This window comes from Neovison vison, chromosome 5 (genome assembly GCF_020171115.1).
Source record: "Neovison vison isolate M4711 chromosome 5, ASM_NN_V1, whole genome shotgun sequence".
In the NCBI taxonomy this organism is placed as follows: domain Eukaryota; kingdom Metazoa; phylum Chordata; class Mammalia; order Carnivora; family Mustelidae; genus Neogale; species Neogale vison.
In genome coordinates this window covers 109,689,900-109,708,028 of record NC_058095.1, presented here as the reverse complement: position 1 = coordinate 109,708,028, position 18,129 = coordinate 109,689,900, and the positions used below count along the sequence as shown (strand labels likewise).

General features: G+C 45.3%; 1 protein-coding gene across 4 annotated transcripts in view; it reads left to right on the top strand.

Annotated features, from left to right (window-relative positions):
• The first annotated feature begins 6,821 nt into the window (after positions 1–6,821).
• Positions 6,822–18,129, top strand: part of LRCH1 (leucine rich repeats and calponin homology domain containing 1) — a 193,412-nt gene continuing 182,104 nt past the window's right edge. For all 4 annotated transcript variants that reach the window (XM_044249740.1, XM_044249739.1, XM_044249742.1 and 1 more), the window contains exon 1: positions 6,822–7,343. In XM_044249740.1, coding sequence (XP_044105675.1) covers positions 7,034–7,343 — 310 coding nt within the window. In that variant the 5' untranslated portion in view covers positions 6,822–7,033. The remainder of the gene's footprint in view (positions 7,344–18,129) is intronic.

Here is an 18,129-nt window from a genome sequence, read left to right as displayed (position 1 = left end):
TGAGGCATCCCTCGCTGAGGACATGACAGACTATATATGAAGTCCATGATGTGGCTCCTGTCTACGGAGAGGTTATGGGAGAGAAGTGGTCTGTTATTAGGAGCTAGTTCATTTTTCTGTCTTATAAGCCAAGCTGTATGCTTTAAGACATGTTGGATTTTGCAATCCATAGAAGAATTAGAAGAAAACAGATGCATCCAAGAGGAAAACCATCACTTGTGGGTAGCATTGAGATCTAGTGATAGGTTAATGTGCTAGTTAGGGCTGAAAACCAAAGATCACATATTTAAGATTATAATGGGGTACTTGCTCTATGGTTTCTGATTTGGAAATATTGCTCATAAATCTCTCTTCCCACCTCTAATCTCCAGTTCTGCTCTTAGCAGAGAATATATATTTAGATTTTTGATCCTTGCATCCAGTTCTTAAGGGACCAATTGCTAATTTGGCATATTAGTGTTCTCAATTAGGTCTCCTGACTTTTTCACCCCAGTCTCCAAAAGAAGTATTTGAGTCCTTCCATCAAAACTGGATCCCATCCTTCTCATCTCCTCCATTTTCCTACATGTCCCATGGCCAACAGTCTCTGCCACTCTCATACCCCATGGGATCCATGAGTGAAGGGTCCAACTCCTGACTTCGGCTCAGGTCATACCCCATGGGATCATGACCTGAGCCGAAGTCAGGAGTTGGACCCTTCACTGATTGAGCCACCGAGGGGCCCCAACCCCTCTTCTAATGATGCCCTGGAATGATTTTGAGAAAGAACTTGAGGTTCTCCACATCAACTCTTCAAATCCTGAGCACATGAACAGTGATAACATCTGGGTGCAGAAAGCTTAGTGCCATTGTGGCCAGAGAGTGTTTCCTGCTAAATCTAGGGAGAACGGCCCCTCTGGGAGGCACGCTCCAGTTCTGCATCTGACTAAGGAGTAATGACAGCCTTGCATTTGGAAAATATCCCTGTAATGACATCAGGATTCTTAAAAACTGCCTTTGGGGAACATATAAATTAGCGTTGTAGTTAGATGCACAGTACCTTAAGTACAAAGAGGAAGACTTTTTTTATTCTTTTAAAATCCACCTAATGAATAGCAGGGCTAGAATGACCTTTGCTGAGGAGATGTTATAGTAGTGACACTTGGCATCATTTTAAATATTGACTTCAAGGTCAATTTTGATCTGTTCAACTGTGATTTATTATAGATAATGTCAGGAGGTTCGCAGTGTGAGATCACCTTCATCTAGGGTTTCTCAAATATATATGAGAAAAGCTGGAGGCAAGCCACTTCTCTTTTGTGCATATTCACAAGGTGCACTAGCCTAGAAAAGACTCTACGAAGTCCCAAAGTGAAATAATTTGTAAACTTTTTTATTCCCCTAAACTTATTTGGTAATAAAACCCTTTATGCACAATGTCTATTTATAGCCTAGAGAACTATGGTTCAGAGGACACATCCTGGATAAGAATGTTGCTTCTGTTTATCCATGCAAGTTGAGCAATTTATTTATAAAAAGATAATTTGTTCCCTAAATATTTCATGTATTCATTATACATGAATGGGAGACAGTAGTCTCCCCACTTATCATAGGGGCTATGTTCCAACAGCCCCAGTGGATACCTAAAATCACAGATGTTACCAAACCCTATATATGTTGTTTTTTCCCTATACATACCTATACTAAAGTTTAAATAGAAATAAGGCACAGGAAGGTATTAGCAAGAATAAAAAAATTATAACACCATTCTATTGATTTAAGATGACAAAACACCTATGTGATGATATGAAGTGAGGTAAATGACATAGGCATTATGGCGTAGGGGTAGGTAAGCTTCTGATGATATGGTGGGGGGTTCATTTGCTTCTATACCACAGTTGACCACAGGTGATCAAGATCACAGAAAAAGGAACCACAGATAAGGGGAGACTACTGTATTACAAGCCAATAGCCTAATATGCCGTTATATTATAAACCAATAACACACAATATAATAAACAGATGAAATATTTAGGGGGACCGATCATGGTAAAGCTGTTATCTAATATCATCTATAATTGAATATTTACATTCACACCTTTAAAAGGCCAGTTACTCAAAAATACATTTTGTAAAAGATTTTATTTATCTATTTGAGATAGAGTGAGAGTGAGAGAGGGCATGAGCAGGGGAGGGGGAGGTGCAGGGGGGAGGGAGAAGTTGGCTTTCCACTGAACAGGGACCCCAATACAGGGCTCGATCCCAGGAACCCAGGATCATGACCTGAGCCAAAGGCAGACCCTTAACTGACTGAGCCACCCAGGCGCCCCCAAAATACATTTCTTTATAAGTTAAAGTTATGTTGCTGGTGCCCTTCAGTCCTTATTTTCCAGTGGCTCTTTCCCCAGTAACCTCTTGAGAAACTTCTGACAGGTGACAGGGTCACCTATTGGTCACTGACATTTTCTTGTTACACCTTATTCAAAGAGGTATCAAACAAATTAAACCGAAAAAACTCTTTGTCACAATCATCTTCACATGCTGGGTGGTCCAAGCGATCTCTCCCTCACAGGTTCTTTCAAAATGCTATTAGGAATGCCCAGGTGGTAGAGTTTGTTAAGTTTCTGACTCTTGGTTTCAGCTCAGGTCGTGATCTCAGGGTTGTGAGATCAAGTTCTACACAGAGCTCCATGCTGAGCGTGGCATCTGCTTGAGATTCTCACTGCCTCTCCCTCTGCCCTTACCCCTCATGCTCTCTCTCTCTCTCTCTTTCAAATAAATAAATCTTTTTAAAAAATGCTATTGGGGTGCCTGGGTGACTCAGTCAGTTAAGTGTCTGCTTTCAGCTCAGGTCATAGTCCCAGCGTCCTGGGATCAAGTTCCGAGTCAGGCTCCCTGCTTCTTCTCCCTCTGCCTCTCCCTCCGCCTGCCACTCCACCTGCTTATACTCTGTCTCCCTCTTGCTCTGTCAAATAAATAAATAAAATATTAAAAATAAAAATTAAAAAATGCTATTAATCTCCCAGAAGTTCTAGATCAGAGTGTTGTCTTCCTGCCACACGTTGGGCTCTAGGGAAAAAGTACTCAAATACACATGAATACAACACACTCTGATCACTTCCGGATAAATATGTACTTATAAATATTTACTGATATAGTGCAAAGAGACTACTTAAGTCCGAGAGCATGTGGAAGGAATAATAAAAAAGGTTGATGTTATGCAGGGAATTTTCTTACTCCTTTTTTAAGAAAGAGGAAACTGAAGCCGAGAGTTTGGAGAATATTCAGGTAAAAAGATGGGAATAAGCCCCGACTCTGACTTCCTTTGGGGTCACATACGTGCTGTAATTTGACTCTGGTCTTGGTATGTTTTGCTTCAATTTTCAGGAGAGTCAGATGGGGGAATTCCCCTGCTTGGGGTTGGCTGGATCTTGTGTCAGCTCCTCTTATCAAATTAGCTATGGCTGGAGGGGGCATTCAGGACCGTGAAGGACAAACCTGGGTGACCATGCCTACCTCTTCAGTATATGCTTTGAGTTCGCACCAAAAGAAAATTCTTCATGGCTTTCTGAGAAGGTGGTATAGGCTGTACAGGCTTGCTCCAATCTAATTTTTAAAAAAGATTTTATGTATTCATTTGAGAGAGAGAGAGAGAACGAGCAGGCACGAGTGGGAAAGGAGAAGAGGGAAAGGGAGAAGTAGACTCCTGCTGAGCAGGGAGCCTGATGTAGGGTTCTATCCTGGGACTCCCGGACCATGACCCAAGCCCAAGGCAGACACTGAACAGACTGAGCCACCCAGGTGCCCCTAGCCCTGCTCAAACCTTCTGCCATTCTTAGTAAGTTTGATTCTCATAAGCTTGCCCATAGCTCTATTTTTCAGGCAAGAATGAAAGAGCTGGGTCTTAAATATGGAAGAGTCTGGTAACTTTTCTGAACTCAAGAGGAATTAAAAAAAATGGGTTCTAAAATTTTAATGTTTGTTGATGAAACTGATCACTTTTCTCTAAGAGCCACTATTTTAATCTGAGAATATTTCTATTTCCCCCATTTTCTCAATTATTTGAATTGTTAACTTTGTAAGATGATTGGAAAGTACTAAAGACAAAACATGAAAAAAAATCTGCTGACATTATCCAAATAGTTTATAAAAGATTATTTGTAGACCATCCCCAAATGAGGTTATATTAGGAAAACAAGGGGGAATAAAGACTAAAATATGGTAAATTGCATGTATTAATTAGAACTCTTGGTTACACAGACAGAAGAGCAAATAAAATTAACTTAGGTGAACAGTAGAATGTATTACAAAACTACTGGATATCTCATAGAAACTAAAGATGCAAATCAGGAACAGTCAGAATCCAGGGTTTGAACACAATCAGGACTCTCTGATCCTCTGGCTGCTGTCATTTGGTCAGAAGTCCACTTCTAGACTAACCGAGATGACCAGCTGAGTCGAAGAACTGTATGAATGGAGAGGGGGGAGGGTGAATGGGAAGATGGTACTGTTTTCCCAAGAAGTAAAAAGAGTATTTAACAAAACAGAGATGTCCAAATAAAAAAGAGAGAGAGAGAGAGAGAGAGAGAGAAGCAAGACAACAAGAGAAAATAGTTTAAGTTCTTGAATATTTAGAAATGAAGTCAGTTTTAAGGATCAAGTATTCTCCTCTATTTTAAGGGAAAACTCCTTCACTCAGGGACATAATTTGAAAGATGTACCAACAAATGGTAAGCTTTCCATTGTGCAATAGACAGGTTTATTGTGCACTTGGCCCGTTGCGCAATGCTTAATTACCAATATTTATCGTGCACTCCTTATTCACAAAGTACTATTTTAGATACGAGGTGAGAGTTACAAAGATGAATGTGTCCCTCCCTCAAGGAGTTCACACTTTAGTTATCTGGAGAAGGAAAACAAACTATAATGACTATGTCATTCTAACATAAGGACCAAACACTTGTTAAAAAACAAATCCTGAACTCCTATTCCGTCATTTCCCCTAAAAAAGAATTTGTGGTCTTTTTTTAAAAAAAAGAAATGACGCTCTCTAAGGTGCATTACCACAATTTGGGGTCTGAACTAAATTTGCAATCTGCTAGATGTCCTCAATCATACCTTGCATACTGATCACATAGACATACCACCTGTTTTAGTTGAAGACAATTAAGTAAAAATTTTTCCTATGTCTGTTTCTCACTCACCTCTTGGGTAAAGACCAGTGAGGAAAAGGGAAAGTAGGTTTGTTTTTATAAGTGATGTAACTGTGCTTTTATTTATTATTATTGTTATTATTTTCAAGTCTGGTTTGACTTATGATTTTCCAGTCTGGTCGGGCAAGTTCAGAGGATTGAGTTTGGCTGGAGAGCCGGTTTGGAGGGCAGACACCAGCAGGTGGCGCTTGTCTCCTCCGACGGGATTAGAATGCTTTACTCCGCCTAGAATCCTGTACGAATTAAGGGCGACTGGGCATGCAGGCCACGCAAATGACATAGATCATGTCGTACTTTAGTGCCGAGTCCATGAAGTCACCAGTTCCTACCTTCCTGCTCTACCATTTGGAAGACCGGCTCGTCTACCAGCAGGGGTGTGGTATTTTCCTACCTGTATCCTCTTCTCTCCTAGCCAACTTGCTCGTAGTGATGGTCAAGACGGTTATCCGCAGAAATGGAGGCTCTAGAGAGTTGGAGCTCCGTCCTGCGAAGGGAGTGGGGTTTTATCAGTCTTCAGCTGGTCTGCCCTATTCAGATGCTCTGTCGCTGTGTCTGGGCAGAACGTGAATTTGCTTACGCATCAGTCCCCATGTCCTTTGGGGGCAAGAAGCGGCACGAGGATACTTTGATGGGACCTGTGCGTAGGCTCAAAATGTGCTGAGTTACTGACTAGTTGGGGTCACTGGTTTTCTTACTTCTCTCTGTACCACTCAACTTTGGGGCTTAGCCAACCATAGCCAGCCCCTCTCCCTCATGGGCCAGTGGATTCTGTCCACCATCAAAACTACCATCTTTTTCAAAGTCCTTCCTTTCTGCCTTTACAGCACCCCCCCCCCGATCGCTCAGAATATCTTCTGCTCTACTCCTATTTGGCTCTTCGACCTAGGGTCCAGCCCGAGACTATACAGAAGGAGGGCAACCCTACAGTCTGAGGGCTATAGGTTCTCGCTGCCTCTGACTGCATGGGTGACCTCAGACAAGTTGTGTGTGTGTGTGTGTGTGTGTGTGTGTGTGTGTGTTTGTTTGTTTTTTAACTTCCTCTGTAGTCTGGGGAAACAGTTTTTCCGCTCATGGGATCCCTGGATTAATGAGATAATTAATGTAGACACCACTGGTTCATTGCCTACGCCCAAATGCCAGGGGTCTGATCCCACAGTGAAAACCTGCCTCTTGGGGGAACTGTGGGTCCAAAAGCCAATACAGTTCGCAGAATTGAGATAACCTGTCACCTCCTCTTGAACTCACTGTATTTCAAACCCCATCTATTGCCTCGTTGACGTCTTCTCAGACCCTCTAAAACCTCTTGTCCCCCCAAATGCCCTGGACAGCAAAAAGAACCCAGAGGTCTTCGGCGTCTAAACGAAGGTCACCCCGGTCATAGGGTCCGGCCCCCGACGTATCCCCCGACTGCCAGGCGGAGCGCAGCGAAGCCGCGGGGGCCAGCCCGGTTCCCTCCCGCGGGGAGGAAGGCTCAGGGCTGGACTGACAGCTTGGGGTAGGAGGAGGAGAGAGCAGGCGGCGCCGCGGAGGAGGGGAGAGCCGCGGAGAGGAGGGAGCAAGGGCGGGAGGAGACACATGCGCGCTGCCTGCCGCCGCCGCCGCCGCCGCCGCCGCAGTGCTTAGCTTCCCGGGGACAGGAAACCTTCGAGACCGAGCCGCCACTGCCGCCTCCCCGACTGCCCCCCATTCCGCGCGCCTGCCACACCCTCCTCCCCTTCTTCCAGTATTTTCCGGTGGGGCACTGCAGGGACTCGGCCCGCGCGGCAGTCTCCCCCTCCCGGGGGAAAGCTGTGACCCCCCCCGCAGGAGCGGCGGGGCGGGGTGGGGGGGCCCGGGAGAAGATGGCGACGCCGGGAAGCGAACCCCAACCATTCGTCCCTGCCCTCTCGGTGGCTACTCTGCACCCACATCATCATCCCCACCACCACCACCATCAGCACCACGGAGGAACCGGAGCCGGCAGCGGGGTCGGGGGAGGAGGAGGCGGCGGCGGCGGCGGCGGGGGCTTCAACCTGCCCTTGAACCGGGGGCTGGAGCGCGCGCTAGAGGAAGCGGCCAATTCCGGGGGGTTGAACCTCAGCGCCAGGAAACTGAAGGAATTTCCCAGGACCGCGGCCCCCGGGCACGACCTCTCGGACACGGTGCAGGCAGGTGAGAAAGGGCCGAGGGGCAGGCAGTGGGTGTGGGTGAGCAGCTGTCGCGCCTTCCCCTCGCCGCGGCCAGTCGGATCCGGCTTCGCGGGGGGTCCTCTGGCGGGTGCTTTCCAGAGTCAGAACACGCGTGGGCGTGGGAGAGGCGGGCGCCGCGGAGGGCAAGGTGGCCCCCGCTTGGCGAGAGTACCGGGGTGCGCCGGGCCGCGGCGTCCGCGAGCGCGCGAGTCTCCGGCTCCCCGCCCTGCAGCGGCCGCGCCAGGGAAGTGGCGGCCGGGCCGGGAGTCGGGGGCGCGCGGTGCAAGTGGGAGGTTTGGGGCGGCTGTGTCGGCTTCCCGGGCCTCGGGTGTGTGCTTCCGACCCGGGCAAAGCCCGGTTCGCGCCAGGCGTCGCCTGTCCGGACGGGGAAGCCGAGACAAAGGTGGCGCGCCCGGGGCCGACCCGAGGGCAGCTGCGTGGTGCAGCTAGGCCCCCTCGCGACATCAGCGAGCGGTCGGGCAACTTGGTGCGGACTGCGAGGAGGTGCCAGCCTTCCTCTCCTGCGCCTGTGCGAGGGGAGAGTCGCTGCCGTTGTCACCAATTCGAATGGGCAGCCACTTCGTCGGCTCGGCTCCCGCGTTCCTTGCCTTCAGCTAGCCGTCCACATGGTTCGGTCCTACCGCCGAGGTTCCCTGGTTCTCAGTAACCCGATCTTTGCGGGGGCCCAGGAGGGGACGGCATGGCATATTAAAAGAAAAGTAATTAAAGCGAGCCGGTTTTCCTGTGTGAACCCGACAAGTTGTAACTCGCGCCAATGAGCAGCCAGCTCTTTCAAGTTATGTCATGTATTGACATATTTCGGAGACGTCTGCTTTCTCTTTGGTAGTTGGGGTTACGGGAGCGGGATCTATAAACAGGAAGGAGGCTGGTGGAACTCGATTTGGGCCTTGGGATCCTTGCAGAACTGCCTTGGTTTCCGACCATCCGGTTCACCTCCCCCCGGGGGAGGGTTTGTATCTTGGCAAGCGCCCAACATTTCCCAGCGCAGTGGGTGCCCCAATTTGGAACCACTGCCCAGACCTCCTGGCTGTCATCACCTCTTGGGCTGAGTGTCAGACCCCTTGGATACTGGATGGCTCAACTCTCAGTTCCAGATCTTCCAGTTTCCTCTCCTGGGGGAAGAAAGGGGGTTGGGCGAGGGAAGCAAGGTTTTTGGAGTTAGGTTTCCAGTGCTTTCTGTTTTCGACTTCAAGTCAGTAAACATCTTTGAGCGTCTTAATGAATATTTAGAACGAATCCCAAATTCGCTGGAGGTAAAAAAGGGCCCTATAGGGTCATTAAACTTTGTGGCTTGGATTAGGGGTAGTCAGGAATCGTCAAAAAGGAGGGAATTTCCAGAGTTGAAGTCTCAGCAGCTGGCGAGTCTCTTGATAGGACCTCTTAGTTACATTTTCTCAAGTGGAAGTTATTCCAAGAATTGCCTGAATCATTAGCTTTAAAAAAAAAAAAATTTGTTGCTAAGTTCTACTTCCCTTTTGCCATAGAGAATACCAGGGACTATAGTAAGATTGGGTAGGACTGCGGGAAAGGGAGCTGTTGACGAATTATATATGTTTGTAGGGTCAGTGTTGGGTAGAGGGGTTTGAAAGTTGTTGGTCCACTCAGTTATGCAGACGTTTATTTCCCAAATTGAGTGAATTTGGGAATTGGTGGGTCTGCTGTGCTGGCATTTCTTTGAGACCTGTGCTTTTAAAAGCAGGGACCACCTTTTTTCAGTTAAGACCTTGCCACGTGAGGTAAACGCTCCACAATATTCCTATTCTCCTCTCTTGCTTGGTTGTGGTGAACTTAGGTTGTGAGTTTTGTCAGTTTTTATTTGTGACCCTTCCTTGTATGTGTTTAAGGTTCAGGGAATTCTAACGAATTAAAAGTCAGAATCTTAACATCAGTTTCCCAACAAAAAATGCAATATTAGTTATGGGCTAGGGGATGTCACCAATGTTTGTAGAAATGTAGGACAACTTGGAAAAGGTAAAGTGTATTTAAGGTAGCTAGCAATTTCACGGGAAATGTGAGTACCCTGCCGTGTTCCAGAGTGGCTTCTGCAAAACTTCTTTGCTTCAGGTCAAAAGCTGGCTGTAAACCAAATGTATTCTGCCCTTTGTTCTGAAGAAGTAATTACTGATCACTGTTCTTTATTTGGAGGAGCAAAAATAAAAATAAAACAAGAGTTAAATCACCCCCCAGTTTGCACAGTGTTGATGTTTCCTGCATATGAAGAGTTCTGGCAAAGTGCAGAGTATGAGGAGTAAGACATATGATAAAGACAGTGGTTTCTCCTGGTTAATATTTAGTTTAGAGTTTACAGAAGTTTACAGAAAAGCTCTTAAAATCAGAATGGCCCATGAAGATTCTTAAAGACCTGAGATGTAAAGTGCACTTTTTCATAAAACAGGGAGTGACACAGAAAGCTTTTTCTCACTGCTCAGTTGTATAATTCAGGCCATTCGGTAAAAGTAAACTCTTCCGGCTGCCACCTGTGCAGACCGCCACTCTTGGGCAATGTAACTTACCTGAACAGAGTTGAAAAGTGAGATGTAAATGCGGAAACATAGAGGCGGGGGCCGCTCAGGAAATGTCTAAATTCTATCACTAAAATGCATACATATTTTTCACAGGGTAAAAAAACCCCAAAACTCGCAAGTCTTTGCTCATAGTGCCTCAGGCCCAAAGCCTATATTTTGCTTATATTTGAGTCAAACTAATCTTGTCAGGGTCCAGCCTTTTTGAAGGTGAGAAGGTTCGGAAAGACTGACTTAATGCAGGTGTGGTGGCACAAGTGACACTGAATGGGAGAAGCGTGAAGAAAAGAGCCATGATAAGCCCTTGGTGTGTTCACTTTGCAGGGTGCCAAGTACTTTATCTGCATTTGCCCGCTCATTCCTCACTGGAAGCCTATTCATATCCTCATTTATGTTTGGGGAGGTTGCAGTTAAGAGTCAGGTAATAGGCTCAAGGTCATACCCCTACTTAGATGGTGAAGCAGTGATTGGACCCTGACGGTTTCACTTTGGCTTTTATGTTCTTGACCATGTTCCTGTGAAGCAGAGAAGAGGTCAAGAGGAGCGGAATCTGAGAGGCTGTTTGGGGGTTCAAGCAACCAACATTCATTCCTCAAGAACATGCTAAGTGCCAGGCACTGTTTCAGGCACCGGGAATCATCAGAGAATTCCTGTATCACTTCATATGGAGTTTCCATTCTATCTGGAGGGGAATGGGGAGGGAAAGGAGGAAATTGATTTTGCAGAATGAGTTGGAAGATTTACAGGATAAATATAATACTTTGTTTTAGAAAGACACATGCTGCCTGGATTTAAGGTGACGTGAGGTAGCTTATAACAACAAGAGCACAAAGGATGACGCTTAAGAAATAGAAACTGATGCATAAGATTGGGTCTGATAAAAAGAAGTACACACGTGCATCAAGAAAGCAAACTTTTCTTTTTTTTAGTGCTGATTTATTAAGTGTGTCATTTTGGGATGAAGAAGTTCAAGGTGGTGTGGAATAAGACTGAGAAAAAGCAAATTGAAAAGAGGAGTAAGAAACGAGAGTAGAGTGTCTGTCTCAGATTGATTGCAGTAGGTGCTAGAAAATAAAAAGGAGGGCGCCTGGGTGGCTCAGTGGGTTAAGCCGCTGCCTTCGGCTCAGGTCATGATCTCAGGGTCCTGGGATCGAGTCCCGCATCGGGCTCTCTGCTCAGCAGGGAGCCTGCTTCCTCCTCTCTCTCTGCCTGCCTCTCTGCCTACTTGTGATCTCTCTCTGTCAAATAAATAAATAAAATATTTTAAAAAAAAAAAGAAAGAAAGAAAATAAAAAGGAAGCCCTTGGACTTGATGCACAGACAGTTGGTGAGAACTGGTCCCATTAAGGAGAGGGTGGAGGGGCACCTGGGTGGCTCAGTAGGTTAAGCGTTTGCCTTTGGCTCAGGTCATGATCTCGGGGTCCTGGGATTGAGTCCTGCATCGGGCTCCCTGCTCAGCAGGGAGTTTGCTTTTTCTTCTGCTCCACCTCCCTCCATTGTTCTCTCTCTCTCTGTCTCTCAAATAGATAAATGTCTTAAAAAAAAAAAAAAGAAAGAAAGAAAAGAAAAAAACAAGAAGAGGGAAGAGTGTATCATGGCAGTGTCTTTTTGAGGTGGCTGGAAGCAGGAAAGAATGTACGGGAAATGAAGAGCCTACCCAAACAGGAATATAGAAGTCTGGTGTAAAAAAAATGCTCACTGTGGTCCCGTATATACCCGAGTGGAAGGTATAGGAGATTACAAGGTGAAGATAAGATGGGAATGCATGAGAAGGTAAGTAATAGTTCAGGAAGTCCAGGAGCCTCAAAGCAGGTCAAGCTGAGATGCTGAATTGCACAGATAGACAGTGTCTGTGAAATTAAAAAAAAAAAAAAGGGGGGTCTTTTCAGTTAAGCTGGCTAGGAAAGACTTTCATAGCATAGGCATGGTTTGGGTCAGATTTTACAGGATGGGTTAGTTTTGGATAGAAGTGCCCAGGGACATTCTGTGGTTGGTAAGATGTTTCTGAGATATAGGTGAGAACCTGATGGCCTGAGATCTGTGAATAAAACAGAAAGAGAGGCATTTAAGCCTGTGCCTCTGGTCAGATCCTGCCTGCCCACTATCACCATGTAATGACGTCATAGAGACTAGGGCTCTTAGGACCTTTTATTTGAGACTCTGGAGATGGCTGAGGCCTGGGACTTGTCAGTCTGTGGGACTGACACCCGAGTCTGTCTGAGCTAGCTCCCTCAAATGTCTATGCAGATTCAAAGAATCTTCTTGGAGATTTGTGGGCAGGCTTATCTGCTGAATGCTGATTTTCCCCACCCCATTCCCATCCTATAGCAACTGAATCCTTGGGATGTTAGCAGTCTTTAGTCATCAGAATTCATACAGAACTTGATAAAGTAATCTATGTGTTCTCAAAAACATGTTCTGTTCCATAAACTGAGAGTTTTCATTACAAATGTGATGAAACTTTTGAAATCATGTGGCTCCTTAAAACTTATGTTCTTTTATAGTGATACTTAGTTTCAGATTATTTTTCTGCTATTGAATTAAATTTGTTAATTATTGCCATACCTATCATTTATTATGGTCATTAATATGTAAATGTCTACATTTATGACATGTATCTTCAATCCTTTTCCATACATAAATGATCAGTCACAGCCTTTCCTTCCTATTTTTTTTTAAAGATTTTTTATTTCTTTGACAGACAGAAATCACAAGTAGGCAGAGGCAGGCAGAGAGAGAGGAGGAAGCAGGCTCCCCGCTGAGCAGAGAGCCCGATGTGGGGCTCCATCCCAGCACCCTGGGATCATAACCTGAGCCGAAGGCAGAGGCTTTAACCCACTGAGCCACCCAGGCACCCCCTTTCCTTCCTATTGTTATTTTTTCTTCTGTTGATCAATTCCTAAGGTGTAGAAGTCTTCTAAGGTGTAGAAGACTTCTAATGGTGAAAGCTTTTAGAATATCGAAAACTCAGTATACATGGTGGCTCAGGGTCCTGTCCAGATCTGCTTCATCTGTGTGTCTGTGTATATAGCAGAAGCTGTCTCCACAAACACCCTGTTATTCTCAGTGCTTGCACTGTGGGCCGCTCTTTATTGAGAGGCAGGAGCACACTAATCAAGTCTCTAGAATAATAGCATACAATTATAGGCCACAAAACCTCTGGGAATTTTTGGCCTGTGCTGGTTTATAAAGAAACAGCCCAGGGTTTGACCTTCATCATCGGGATGATTCTTCTGGATTGTTTGTTGGTCACTGCGACATCTTAAATTTGGTTTTTGGTGAGTGAAGGTCATTAAGCCACAATTTGGCAGACCCCAAATTTAAAATTTTTAATTTAAATTATTGATTTAAAAAAATTTCGAGTTCCCTTGCAAACTTAAATTTTTTCATGCTGTGGTTTAGTAACTCTCTGGTGGCAAGCATTTGAAAGGTAGATCCCTTTTGAAGTCTGTTAATCTTTTTTTTTTTTTTTTAAAGATTTTATTTATTTATTGACCAGAGAGAGAGAAAGAGAGAGATCACAAGTAGGCAGAGAGGCAGGCAGAGAGAGAGGGGGAAGCAGGCTCCTTGCTGATCGATGCGGGGCTCGATCCCAGGACCTTGGGATCATGACCTGAGCCAAAGGCAGAGGCTTAACCCACTAGCCACCCAGGCGCCCCTGAAGTCTGTCAATCTTGATCAATTCACAGGTCAGTGTCCTTTTACTGTTGTTGTTCTTCTGATGTGTAGGGAGACTTTCTCTATCCTCTTATTCAACTTCATCATTACTTGTTTTTAAACATAAGTTTTTCCCCTGTTTGTGTGTACTTTTCTATTTTTTCCTTTATATCTATCCATATAAACATACATAAGTACAAAATATGCAAAATAGAGAAATGTACATAAAAGTATAGATAGGTAGGAGGATAGTTAGATGACAGATAGTTAGATAAGTAGATGTTTTGCGTTTAGAGGGCCAGCATTTATTCTTTTACTTTCTCTCCTGAGTCACTACCAGGCATAGACAGAGTATATTTTTCCAGAGACTTGGTAATTTAAATGATTGAAATGCTATTAATTCTACTTAAGGTGGCTGTGGGTTCATCAGTCTGACCACATAACTTGCACTCTTATCTAAGCCTCACAAAGACCTGTTTGTGACACTACTTTCCAGATTTGGTTTAGTTCTTTGGAAAATTAGGGTTCTGTCTTACAGAGACATCAGGGAAACTGCCCTGGGTTGAGATTTGGTAAGGCCCCGGATTTGTGAACAATTTCAGTGATTGAGTCAGTTGTTGGGATTAAGGTAATTTGGGGTTAATTACAGAGATTATTTCAAGGTATTATAATAATCTATCATAAAAGGTTTAAGGATCTAAGGCACAAAACCCAACTATATTTACATATTTGATGCCTTCATTTATGTGTAGCCTATAGGAAGCCTAGAGGCTTCTGTTACTGATACTCCTGGTTTTTGTTGCTGCTGTTTCATGAAAATTAATTCCTGAATTTGCAGTTACTCTATTTCATATGGACTTTTTTTCTATATGATATGAATTGTTTAACCAAAAGGGAAAAAAAAAAAGGTCAGAATTCTAAGTAAGCCTTAGTTCAGGAAAACTAGGTCTACGCATGGAGACAAGCTTGAAGCACGCCTATGTTTTCTTCATCTTAATTGAAGAGTTCAGTAGTCTTGCTTCCATCTACTATAGTAAGAAGTCATGCATTTGGAAACCATCTGTTCCCACAAAGTAATTCAAAAATAAAGTGAGATTGTTTACATGAATAGAAAGTCGACGAACTGTGAGAATTTGGCTTTTCTTGCTTACTCCAGCAGTGCAGGGGTGGGGAGGGCTTTTATCCTCAGATTGCTCTCTGTTCATAGTTTCTCCCCACCCTCTTCCCCTTAACCAGTCACAGAGGAGGATTTAGGTGGATGGGGGGAGGGGGAACAATTATAGAAGAATGTTTGATTGCCATAACAGAAATGTTAGGTGTTCTTGCATGATGAGAAATTATTGCTCCTCTGTTAATATGCTGTTGGTTTACGGTTCCCAAAACCCTTCCAGAACATTTTTGTCACCAGCATCAAGCTCTATGGGTTTGGAATCTTCTTTGATGTAGGCTTTTCTTTCTTTAGCTGTGTTTCCTCCCTCTTTTTTGCTGGAGGGGGCCCTAATACCTTGAGAGATTATCAGGGCCTGAGACCCCCAACCCAGTGAGTCTTGAATTTCCTCTTCATGTTGTCCCTGAGCAGACAGAAAGAGACCCCATCTCAGTTTTTTTAATCCTCTGGTTTCTCCCATGGCCTTGCTTTTGGCAGCTGACCCCTATAGTGCAAGACCCAAGGTTTTGCTATATAGCATATCCCTCTGGTATTCTTCCCGGTGTTTGATGTGATGCTGTCCAGTGTTAGGAGCAGCGCGAGTATGTCTGACCTGGCTCCATCAGCGAGGCTCTGATTCGACTTGTTACCTCTGCAGGCAACAGTGACTCGTTCGAAGGACATCAGCTGCAGACTGCCGGACTAGGCTTTCCTCTGCATTGCCTTCATTTTGCTTTTCCAGGTCATTTCCCTCGCTTCCCCCTCTTGCCTGCCCCTGACGGAGTCTGCCTCTCTCCCACTCTCATTTCTTCCAGTGCCCAGGCCAACTTAAAACACGCAGTCTCCCTGCCAGCCCTCCCTGCGGAGCTGAGCCCTGAATCAGGGATGCCCTCAGGGCACCTTTGCAGTATTTCTTTATGCCATTTTTGGTTAATGATTACCTTCTCCTTTGGTACTTTTCCCTTGTTTAGGCTGTTTCTGCCTTTACTGCCCTGGAAGGTCCGGCTAGGCAGGGTTTTCTTAATTTTCATAGGCACCCTCTGTGCCTGTCAGAGACAGCGTGAGGTCTCTGTCAGGGTGACTGCTGTGTCTGCCCTTGCCCACCCGCAGCCCCCCTGGAGGCTGTGTCCTTGTAATCCATCATCTCAGGTCTGACCAGGTAATGGGGATCCTGAGCCTCAGTGCCCTCCTCTGCAGAGTGCGAATGACAGGTGCTCAGAAGGGTTGTTACAAGGACAATGGTTATAAGGGCACTTAGAACACTGTCAAGTGCTTTCTTCCGGCCAGGTCCTGTTCCTCATGCTTTAGATGGAAATCCGTGTGTTAAATCTGTGTAGACTAGGTATCACCTCATTTGATTCTTGCCGAGGGTTCTGTTTCAACCACGGTAGGAACTTGCTAACCCCCGGCTCTTCTAGCTGTTACCTGGATTCCACTCAACCTCCCGTATCTGGTTCAAGCGCATCTGCTTCTGAAATGCCTTTCTTGATGACTGTGGCTTGAAGAGGGAGTTTAGACATCTAGAAAGCATCCGTTCACATCCCTCCCTTGTCTGAGGACTGAGAACCCGGAAGCACAGAGAGCTTAAGCTGCTTGACCAACATCACACAGCTGGGCCATGGGTAGGCTCCCGAGCCAAGGCAGAGTCTCACAGCCTCGCAGCAAAGGGCTGTTTCTGTGGAGCCCGGAAGCTACCCTGGCACAGATGGACGACCTCCCACCTTCCACAGAGTTCTCAGGTCAAACTCACCCAGACCAGCCATGTGGATGGTCCCTAAAAGAACAAAAAAATACTATGAAACCTTTAATAGCGTATGGTTTAAAGCCAGGGAGAATAAGCTATAAAACTAATCGCGGTTATAGATGAAACGTGTTAGTTGAGGATTTTACTGCATGTGGTTTGGGGGACATGCATGGGCCCCGGGTGAACTGGATTCAAAATACAGAAAGGCGGGCGTGTGGGGCATTCCCTGGCCTACAAACGGGAGGCCCGCAGCGGTCTTTCATTGCAGTGTTTTTCTTGGAATACCATTTCTTGTGGAAACAAAGCAGTAAGTGGTGGTTTGGTTCTCCCGCCAACCCTCTATTTAACCCTGACAGAGGTGGGCCTCCATATTATGGTAGTTTCTCATTGTTTCTTTGGAAAAATGCAGCGTTAGTTGTAACATGAAATTCTGAATCTGGAGATCTTGGCATCAGGCTGTGAACGAAGCTCCTGCCTCATGGGGAGAACTCTCTCCCCTTCATCCTTTCCGATTGATCGTCAGAAGGTTTCCACCCCTTCTCCAGGTCCCTCGGTCAGTGGGTGTCCCTTCCCACTGGTATGGGGACAAGGGTTGGCATAAGTCAGATGGTCCGGCTCTCCCTCTCCTCGAGGCCTCCATGCCGAGGAGGGGCTGGCCCAGCAGCTGTTGTTGGAGGGAGATGGGCAGGGCTTCAAACCCTTCTCTGTGAAATTTTATAAACATTTTTTTATAATTTTATAAACATTTTTTATAATTTTGTAAAAAATTTTTAATATATTATCTCCCTCAATTTGTTAATTTTAGAATTTGAAGCAAGTTCCTGAATCTCACGACCTTCAGGTTTGTAACTTGTGAGGAGGGAAAATACTCCTTACCCCTGAGGGCTGTGAGGATTCCTGAGAGAAGGTGCAGTGGGTCTGGCACACAGTGAGCCGTCAGTAGATGTCACTGGCCCTCATGGGTTCCTCTGGGATTATGCCATAGTTTTCTTCATTAAAAATAATTGTTGGAAATTGTTGGCATATTGTTAGTCTGGGGCTAAGAGGACATTAAGAGTAGTGGCTGAGTCTCAGTCCTGGCTTCCCCAGGACATGGTGAATGCTGAACCTCTCTGTGCGTCAGATCCTCCCCTGCCCCGCAGCATAAAATGAGGGTAACAATCATAGGATTATTGTGAGGAGTAAGTAAATGAATATATGTCTAAAGCGTTTAGTTCAATGCCTGGCATTGACCTTTGCCATCATTACTATATTTCACTATCTTTAGGAAACAGATTCAATTTTATAAAGCACACACACAAAAAGCCACCTAAATTCCTGGAAATTTTGTGACATTACAAAATGATTTTAATACTCAGAAAGATTGAGTATACATGCTTTCGGTGTGTGTAAGCATTACCAATAGTCTCTGACAGTCTTTGGAAGGGCATAGAGTAGGTGTACTTATTATTCCAGCTCTAAATATTCTGAGCTGAATTACATGTGAGGAAACCCAGACTAGAGGGTGAAATGGTTTTCCTTGGGTTATGTTGTTAGCGGGTGGTTGAGCCTGGGAACCAGGCCTTTCTGAGCTTTTAGGTGATTTCCATTCAGTCTTTAATATAACAGCCTTCTTAGGTCTGATTTGATTTTACCAGGATGGAGAAGTCCTGAGGGGGACAAGCCTGATGAGAAGAAT